General features: G+C 35.8%; 1 protein-coding gene across 1 annotated transcript in view; it reads left to right on the forward strand.

The window, feature by feature from the left end:
- Window positions 1-10256, forward strand: part of LOC120278619 (tubulin-folding cofactor D-like) — a 12765-nt gene extending 2509 nt beyond the window's left edge. The window contains exons 2-8 of the mRNA XM_039285357.1: window positions 5692-5897; window positions 6168-6386; window positions 6471-7025; window positions 7519-7788; window positions 9187-9231; window positions 9533-9718; window positions 9825-10256. Of these exons, the coding sequence (XP_039141291.1) occupies window positions 5692-5897; window positions 6168-6386; window positions 6471-7025; window positions 7519-7788; window positions 9187-9231; window positions 9533-9718; window positions 9825-10121 (1778 nt within the window). The 3' untranslated portion in view covers window positions 10122-10256. The remainder of the gene's footprint in view (window positions 1-5691; window positions 5898-6167; window positions 6387-6470; window positions 7026-7518; window positions 7789-9186; window positions 9232-9532; window positions 9719-9824) is intronic.
- The last annotated feature ends 150 nt before the right edge of the window (window positions 10257-10406 follow it).

Genomic DNA, 10406 nt, shown 5'->3' on the forward strand with positions numbered 1-10406 from the left:
AATGACCCGAGGTTGTTTATTTTTTTTTTTTTTTTTGAACAAGGGAGGACTTCATGGCGGCCATGAAGGGTTTGCAGCTTCCTCAAGACCTTGGAGAGATCCAAAGCTCATCAAAATGCCTTGTGAGTTTTCCCTTAGTGTTTTGAAGAATTTAAGGAAAAATTGCTTTTCCCAAAATTTTCTTATTTTTTCATTTTAATTATTTTTTTATGAAGCTTGTTAGTATCTAATCTATAGGTGAGGCCATAGGATAAGAAAAGAAAAAAAAAAAGATATGAGTTAAGCGCAAGTGGTGGGCATCTTTTCCGTGGTGAGCACATGGCGCCGTGATGAAAGGTACCTCGTCGTTTCAATAGGTGGTTGTGTTGTTTGAAAATGTTTCATTTTTGTGCTCTTCATGGAGGGAAAAACTTGATGAAATAGCCAATCAGTTCATGTGTTTTCTGGAAAGTCCTCAAGAAGAAGCTTGATTAGTATGATGAGTTGAATGCCATCAAGAATTAGTACTAATGGGGTCGGCTATAGCAATGATGGTTTTCAAGGTAAAAGTCTTAGAAGTCAAGTTTCATTGGTGAGCATGTAGCTTAGGAGGAATGCCAAAACTTTGGTGGAGAATTCACCAAAAAGTTGATTTAAGGTCTATTTGGTTCATGGAATGTGGCAGCTCCACTATAGGTTTAGATGCCGGGAATTCAAAAGATGGGAGTTACTTTGATGGATATGTTATATTGATTTATTATTTAGTTTGTTGTATGGATGAGTAAGGATTTGATACAACTAAATTATGAATTACCTAAATAACCTTATATATAATCATTGAACAATAACAAAAACAAATTGCGTAGTAATTCATCTCCATATTTCTATATAGCTGAATAAGCAAACTATCTGTGCCTATTTTTATTGTTATAATAACCAAACTTCTCGTTCTTAGTATCATTGACAAAATGATGAAACTACCCCTTAATATATTTTTCTAAAACAAAAAAATAAAATAAATCATCTTGATAAAAAAAAATATATTTTTTAAAGTATTAAGTGTTTTTTAATTGGGTAGGGGGGGTATTGCATTCCCTTGTGTGAGGAATGTAATAGTACCATCTACTCATGAGGTTCTGATTCAATTATTTCATTGGGTTGTAAAACTCATGAGAATCAAACTTGCTTGGAATTCAATGAAAATTAATGTACTGGACACGAGTACCTTACGTAGTCATTAAACTTACCTGGGAATCTGGGAAGATACCACAAGCCAAGCGTTCTTTATGAGGGTGTCAAGCCGATCTTAGGAGCTTAGAGGGATCTTCGGGAGCAGTTTCTTCAGGCAACACAACATTATAGCAAAAGGCCATCTCTAAGAACGAGTGAGGAAGGAGAAACTGTTCAACACAACATCTCGAGTTGGGTTAAATTGCAAGTGTCGAGAGACCAATGCAAAGACTTGAGATCTGCTATAGCCATTGCCTATGCAGATGGCAATACAAAGGATTGAAGACAAGGAGGAAAAGAAAATAAGGCAGTAAGCAGGATTTCCCAGAGAAACTGTAAAGGGTAACATTGGAGGATCAGGCACATTTAGTTCTTGGGAGGCATAATCTTGGAAACGTTTGAAGCTGACGGGGTGTTTCATCTACAACAGACCTCATCAAACTCATGAATATTTGAAAAAGGAGAACTCTTTCTGGCCAATTGTTAGCGTTGGATATTGATTCGAACCTCTGTCTCAGAATTGACTTGCTTTATTGTTAGACACTTTCAGGTCTATGACGACTCTTCTCCTTTTAGCTATTATATGGTCAGAGTGGAGATAAATAGCAAAGATTGTGAGGCCATGGTAGACATGGGTGCAACACTTGACTATGTGTTTGAAAGATGTTTACTGTGTTAGGCTAACTTTTGGAAAAAACCATAAGTGGCATCAAGACAGTGAACTCTAAAGGTGCAATTGATTATGGGAATGTCATTCAGTGCCACCCAAAGGTAAAGAGAGTGTAGTGGGCTTACAACCTTGTAGTGGTGCCATTGGATGATTTTGACATCTTAAGTAATGATTTTTTTCACATTTGCAAAGTGTACGATGATGCCTTACATCTATATCATGGATGAAAGCAACCCTTGCTTCCTTGATGGAGTGAAGCAAACTAAGTTAAAGAAATATAAGGCGTTCTTGTTATCAACCATAAAAATGAAGTATGAATTAAAATGGGGGAGAGACAACAGATCTTATTGCATCGTTATTGGAAGTCAAGGTTGATGAGGAGATTGAAGTCTTGGACAAAGGTGCATCAATGTTGGAGGAGTATAGGGATGTGATACCTGATGTACTTTTTAAGGTAGAGAACTGAGCATAATTCAGCGAAGTCCCTTAACAATAGTCAAATTTGAAAATTCAGCAAACTTAAAAGACCATCTTATTAAGGTTAGAGAACTTAGTATAATTAGGAGATAAAGTAAAAATAACGGAACTTTGATGATCGTGAAAGGTGGCTACTTGTGTTTATTTAGTCTCACGCAGTAGGAAAACCCTGATTTGATACTGATTGTTGCTGCTTGTTGTTGACTCAATGTTGATATATTACTGATTTGATATTGATGTATTGCTGATTTTTTTATTTGTTGAATTTCTGTTGTTATGACAACTCCCTGCTCCTCTGAGAAAACCTTACCATCAAGGTGGAATATCAGGAAAAGGAAAGACAAGGGCGTCATGGTCCTCCCATCCCATGTTGCTTTTTGGCTCTAGGATGGCTCAAGAATAAGAATTTATGTCTAGTGACAATCATGGATTCTATGCTAGCAGCGATCTAGCACTTCCATTGGAAGATGTGGTTGATCTTCAATGAACATGGGAGATAAACTAGAAGTGGCAAAAGATGTACCTCAGAAAAGGTTTGTTTGGACACATGTGAAACATTATGAATATGTGCTCCAAGAACAAGTTGCAGTCTATAAGTCACTGAACGAATCTTTTTCGATTATCTTGAAAGGACTATATAAAGTAGGGAACAACTTGAAAGGAAAAAAAAGGGAAAAAAGAAAAAAAAGAAAAAAAATCTCATGATAGAAACTTGTTAGTACTTTGGTAGTCAAAGCAGAACATGTTGGTAGTCGATGAACAACTTAGTTACCAACAAAAAAAAAAATTCTCCTTATTTACTGATTGTAATTGTTAGAGTTATGTTATAATTTATATTTAGTTAATGGGCCATATTGGGTCCATACCACAAAACCCTAATATTTCTCTATATATACCCTTGTACTATTTTACTAATGAAATAAACAAACTATTGTTCCTATCTTCACAGTAATATTGCTTCATGTGGTTTTGGGCAAAGTGTTGCTTCAAAGTTTTCAAATGCTCATCTCATTCTACTAACTTAGTTCACCTCCTCTTCCCTAGGAAGCCCTTTAATATAGGAAGGTGTGGCAGATGGTGGGCAGCCATGTAATGCTTGTAATGATGGCATATGTTGATGGTGGAGTGGTGAGATGTATCATAGGACCATTTTACAATAGTATAACATTGGAGTACGTCTTGAAAGTTAATTCAAGGGCTTGATTGACTGTTAGTTTGTGGATGATATGCTGTTAACATCCTGGAATTTGTTCCTTGTAAAGAAAATAACTCTTGCCAAAAAGAAGAAAGAAATAGTCTATCTTGATTGCTTTCAATTGATCTACACACAATATGGAGCTTGGCTGCGCTCTTCACATAACCTTTGGCTACTTTTTGTGCAGTATAAACTGTCCGAGAGTAAGGAAATCTGTATACTTGGTCAACCAATCCTCTACCACCAAGATGGTAGTCTTTCCTCTACTTCTAGGCAACCCTTGGATGAAGTCCACAGCTATGTCCTCCCATACCTGATTTGGTATAGGAAGGAGTTGAATTGGGCTTGCTTGTTTGGTGGCTTCATACTTCATCATCTGACTTAGTTCACATTTTGCTGCAGATTGGCGCATCCTTCAATGTGCTGGGCCAATAAACACTGTCCTTGATATGCTTGTAGATCTTCAAGTTGCCTCCATGACCAGCTATAGGATCATAATTTAAGTGGTTGATGATGAAATGACAATGTGATAATGTAGCTCCAAGCTATATCCACCTTTGTGACACAGGAAGGGTGGCCAGCTCACGTTATTCAACATATTAGATGTATAATTGTTCATCTTCTGTTTCATTGCCATTATATGTGGATCTTTGGCCTAATCCTTGACAATGTCATTAAGAAAGGGAAAAATAGGAGTAGATCAATAAGCACATTCCATGTGAAATTCATGAAAGAGGATCATTGCCTAAATTTTATAAGCTATTTATTTCATAGTCATATCCTAGGAGGTCAAAAGCCATTTATGTTGCCTGGTTGTGGCTATTCTTTGCTCCAAATTATATTATAGAGGATGTTGGTCAGTTCGAATGATGAACTTGGATTGATCTTGAACTTTTGGGCCAAGATTTTGGGTGTTTCTTGGTATGAATCACCATAATGAAATGTTTACCTAAGTTGAATGCTGAGTTAAAAGGATTCAAGGTTTTCAAGAGGAATTGAAGATTGACATCGTTTGTTTTTTGCAATTTCGTGAGATTATTTTAGAGTGTTTCTTTGAATGCCTAGGTGCCACCACTCAAGATTGGGCAGAGTGGTGATGAAGTCATTTAAAAAATATTTATGCAGGCTAGCTCAGCAAGAAAATTTGATGCGAGTATGATGGCCCTACGGTCTGACTATATGAAGTAAAGAAAAATTAAAAATATAATGATTTTGGCTGCATGGATTTGATAGGTTTTAGGTGTTAGATACAACCAAATATATATTATCTAGGCCCTGATGCAATGCAAAAGCTTGAGCTAATAGGGTGAGGAGAGCCCCAAACTTACATATTCAAGTCCAAACTTTCTATATCAACCAGTGTGAGACTATTGGTTACTTTTCTAAGCTTGCTATTTTTAATGATGAAAGATTCCTTTTTTAAATCCTTTTTTCTTGTTGCCCATTCCAATGTTTCATGCTTTCATGCAAATTTTGAGTACTTTTGCGTGCCTGATATGCAAAAGTACTCTTTGTTTTTTTAATTACCATAACGACCTTTTCTTAAATTGGAATAAATTTTATTTCATTCAGAGCTCTTCTAGCTACATTAATGATCCAATTGAAAATTTTTTCTCAGTTGTATGACTTGTATATCAGTAGGGGGAAAAAATTCATCAGGAAATGCATCAGATGGCATCTGTGAAAACTTTAGCTCAATCAATGCACTGACTAATCAGTGGTTGGAAATCATACCATAAATTATGATTGGATTATGCTATAAGGTTGCTTAGAGCAGGGATCCTGCCTCCCACTTGTTTCAGTGAAGGTTATATTTATCTTATGAATTATGCAAAAGAGTCTATATATTTGGCTCAAACCACCCATGACTCCTGCTTGCAGAAAAGGGACCTTTGTTATGCAGCATATAAAATTAGAGTCGTAATTATATACCTCTCAACTTGTTCCTTGATGTAAATTGGCTCTTGAATTCTTTTAGAGAATCTATGAGGATTGTTCTTGTGAATTGATATTTTCTTCTTCACTCTTTATGACTCTCCTAATCAAAAGGAGCATGTGTTGAATATGCATTTAATCATATGAGGATCCACCCATTCTAAGCCTAGTTCTATTGTGACATGTTAGTGCTCTTGTTGTACAGAGAAACAAAGAATATTGGCTGGTGTTGTTCCTGCAATTGAAAAAGCTCGCCTTTATAGGGGTAAGGGAGGAGAAATCATGCGTTCTGCTGTTTCAAGATACATTGAGTGTATTTCTCGTTCCAAAGTTTCTTTGATGGAGAAAACTAAAAAGAGCTTACTTGATACTCTTTATGAGAATATGAGACATCCCAATGCTCAGATACAGGTAAACTTCAGGTTACTCTGTTTCATCCTTGCACTATTTTTGGAGTTCTACTATTGGCATTAGCAAGTACATAAATTATAATTCCCAAGATTTCTTGTTATTTGCTTAAGTGTAACTTCTTCTCAAATTTTTGTCATTCTAATTTCTAAAGGTATTCCTTTTTTATTTTTATTTTTTTTAAATTTATTATTTATTACTATATATATATATATATATATATATATATTTCTCACTGAGTGTTGATTACTATAACCTAAATTCATTTTTTAGTGTGCCGCTGTTGATGCACTGAAGTATTTTATTCCGGCTTACCTTGACTCCGTGATAGTTGGCAATAATATAATTTCCAAGTACCTGGCCCTCTTGGATGATTCTAATGTTGCTGCACGAAGAGGTTCAGCATTGGCTTTTGGTGTTTTACCTTATGAATTCCTGGCTTTGCGATGGAAAGTTATACTAGCTAAACTTTGTAGCTCTTGCCTGATTCAGGTACTATCCAGTTGCTATAAAGTCAGGCCTTAGAATTATTCTAATAATTCTTATGTGGCTATGTCAATGTTATTGCAAATGCAGGATAAACCTGAAGATCCAGATGTTGAAACACGCGTGAATGCCATTCAGGGGCTAGTATCTGTTTGTGAAACATTAACAATAGGTTCTCCTGGTCCATTTTTTGAAGAAGAGGCCTCTCTTTACTCACGGATAAGGTGCGATGTACTGGGAACTTCATTTAAGGCTCTTGATGACTACTCTGTTGACAACAGAGGTGATGTGGGCTCTTGGGTACGAGAAGCTGCTATGAATGGCCTGGAGAGATGTGCTTATATCCTCTGCAAGAGAGACTCCGTGAACTCCTTAAAGGCAAATCATGATGAACATCAATCTGCGGTGCCTGAACCATACTTGGTTACAGAAGATCCAGTGTCCTCAATGTTTGATGCAGATATTGCTACCAACTTGGTTGGAGGCCTTGCAAAGCAAGCAGTTGAAAAACTTGATAAACTGAGAGAAGTGTCTTGTAAGATTCTCCAAAGGATATTGTACAATCAAAGCTATCTCATCCCATTCATACCTCATCGAGACGTATTGGAGGATATTATTCCCAACAAAACAGATCTAATGTGGGGGGTATGTTTATTATGTTTTTCACTTCCTAATTCTCCCATGATATAACATGATAATGGTTGCTTTTTGGAAATTTACTTGGGTACTGACTTGCTTATCTGAGATTTACTCTTCAGACATACCTGTACTGGTTGCATTTAAATGTAACTATAGTGGTTTTCCTTTTTATAGGCCACACTTTTACTGATTATATGTATTATAGTTTCCCCAATTATACTTCTTGAGGATGTATGTTACAATTCCCTCTTTTTTTTTTTTGAAAATACCTAATGTTGTGTAGAATTTGATATATTTTGCCTATGCAATAACAATAATCGGTCATAGGACAAGGACAGCAGTTTATTATAATAATGTGAATCATGTTCAAATCAGTACATCAATATGCTGATAGATTTTATATACACCATGAGCTCATGTACAAAATTTGTCATCCCTCTTGTTTTTAACATGTTCATGCAAATTTCGATACTGACATATTTTTGAACATTTTATGCAGATGCGCTCTGTTTCTTACCCACGATTAGTTAAGCTGCTTCAGTTCAGCTGCTATAGCAGGCATGTTCTTTCTGGGCTTGTTGTCTCTGTAGGTGGACTGCAAGAATCCTTGCAGAAGATGGCATTGTCTGCTTTGTTAGAGTATGTTAATGTTTTAGAAGCTGATTCAAATGAGAAGAGAAATACTAGGGAGCATTTGCTGAGCTGTGATTTTCTTTGGATTCTTCAACAGTATCAGAAATGTGATAGGGTTATAACACCCACTTTGAAGGTAAACATACTGTCATGATTTATACTTGTTGTCGATTAACAATTTAGTATGCCAGGCAACCTATAATTATTATTGTTGGGGTTGTGGTGTTCATTGCTGCTGTTATGCTTACTCTTTGTTGCTAGTGGAACAAGGAATTTTTCTTTAAGCCAGTTTTCAACATGTGCAATGTCTCTTAACTGGCTAACTGGTTGATATTGCTGCTTTGATGTGTTCTAATCCTAGAAGTTATTTGCTCTATAGTTTGTGCCATCATGACTATTTGACAACTCACAACTTGTATGTATTACTGTGTTTTGGGAGATTTGCTTGCTTACTTATATTACAATAACAACAAGCCATTAGTCTCAATTATTTAGGGTCTGCTACATGAATCCTTCGCTTTCACCAAGGGTGAAAAGACTACTATTATATCACTGCGTAAAGTTTCTGTTAAGCATTTGTTAGGTCTTTTCCTCTTTTACAACCTTCCACTTGGAGAGCTTCCGTCTTCATTGCGGGGGCATCTACAGGTTGTCTAAGGACATGCATATATCATCTTAATCAATTCTGTTTTGACAGGTGCCATTCCCAACCAATATCGAATAAATTCATACCTTAATTTGTTGTTCCGAGTAATGTCTAGCATCCATCTCAACATTCCCATCTCAACTACGCCCGTCCTTTGAGTATATTGCCAACATTCTGACTCATGTCATAGCTGGCTTAACAACCATTTTATAAGGATGCTTGCTTATGTACCTGCTTCAATTTTTAGGGATACTTGAATTGACATCTATATCAATGATGTGGCTAATCAAAGTTTAGTCAAATTTAATCCAAATATTAGAGAAGAACAAGAAGGGGAAGGCAAATTTTACAAGGAATGCAGAGTAGATAGAATTCCTTGTTTATTGGAAGCTTTGTTTGAACATTACAATTCCCAATTGTGGAACCTTTTTCAATCATATAGAGAATTAAAATATAAAGATGGAGCAGCCAAATATGTATTCTCTCTTCTAATGTTATCTTGTTTTGAAACTTTTCATGTGCAATATGCAAACAGCAATAATTGTGTCATTGTAAAACAAATCTAATTAGCTGAACATTCTCCTCTCCTTGTGATTTTCTTTTTGTCATCTCTTAAATGTAGAGATATATATCTATTAGAAGCCTTTTCTTCTTCCTCTTTCTTCCTATTATTATTATTATTGAATGTAGATATCATTCATTGTTACCAATCAATGATGGTGACTAATTTCCTAGTGATAGTCACTATTATTAAATCATAGTCGAAAAAGGTAAATAAAGCAATCATGCTGACTATTATATATTTGCATGGCATCTTGCACTTCATTTGAAAGGCTATGCGGTCATTTTGTTATCTAGTTTTGACAAGGATCTTTGATGTTTTGGCAGACAATTGAGATACTTCTAAGCAAAAAGGTGTTTCTGGATATGGAGGTTAGTTTTCACCTTGCAATGCAATGTTAATGTCTTTTAATGATTCATAATGGAGCTTACATAATTATCACATGAAATAAAATGTAAAAATTAAATTTTGATAGCTTTTACTATGTTGCAGTTTTACTTAACATTGATCAATGAAATCTAAATTAGTTAATAGAGTAATTTCTTCAATAGATTTATGTGATTTTTAATATGAAGTTCAGAAATATCCTCTTCAAATTATGTATTCTTTAGAAATTCAACAAAAATATTCAGATTGCCAGCGAGTATTTGTGATAATGGCTCCTGAAAACAGGATCACACTCAGAACTTCGGTGCTGCAGTTTTGGATTCTCTACAAGTTGAATTGAAAGGGTCCAAGGACTTCACCAAATTATGCTCAGGCCTGTCAATTATCGGATACTATGCTTCACTTCAAGAATCAATCAGCTCTCGAGCATTCCTCCGGCTCCTATCTTTCCTTACCCATCGTTACCCGAAGGTAACATAACTGAATCTACACATTCTTGTTGCATATAAGAGGAAAAAAAATAAAATGATCCTCGTGCAAGGAATCATTTGTTACCGTATATATTTCAATTTTCCAGATTCGTAAAGCTGCTGCAGATCAGGTTTACCTAGCACTGCTGCAGAACACAAACATCATCGGAGATGACAAAATGGACATGGCACTTGAAGTTGTTTCGGAGACATGTTGGGATGGTGCTTTGGAGGAAGCAAAGCAGGGGAGATTACGGCTCTCGGATTTTGCTGGTTTGGAATCTGATTCTTCTATTCTCAGAGCAACTACAATTCATGAATCAACACAAGGAAAGGTTGAAAGAACATCCGGAGTTGATGAAAATGAGACTTATTCTTCATTGGTTGGTGCAGCAGGATTCTAACCATCTTTGATTTCAACATTATGTATGATTTATTTGCTTGTGCTCACTGTTCATATCTTGTTACACTAGTGACATGTATTGTGTTATATCTTGTCATGTTTTTTATTTTGGCCCCTCAAATAGGCACATTGTTCATCTTTTGCCTTTGAATTTGACTTTTTTTCGTTAAGCACCTTATGCTAACGTGGCAGTCACATTAATGGGTCAAAATAAATATGCTTTTCTGGAAAGAGCCAGAACAAACAATGATTGGATGCACAGGTTATAGGTAGACTAAACCTTTTT

This window comes from Dioscorea cayenensis, chromosome 16 (genome assembly GCF_009730915.1).
Source record: "Dioscorea cayenensis subsp. rotundata cultivar TDr96_F1 chromosome 16, TDr96_F1_v2_PseudoChromosome.rev07_lg8_w22 25.fasta, whole genome shotgun sequence".
Classification (NCBI taxonomy): Eukaryota; Viridiplantae; Streptophyta; class Magnoliopsida; order Dioscoreales; family Dioscoreaceae; genus Dioscorea; species Dioscorea cayenensis.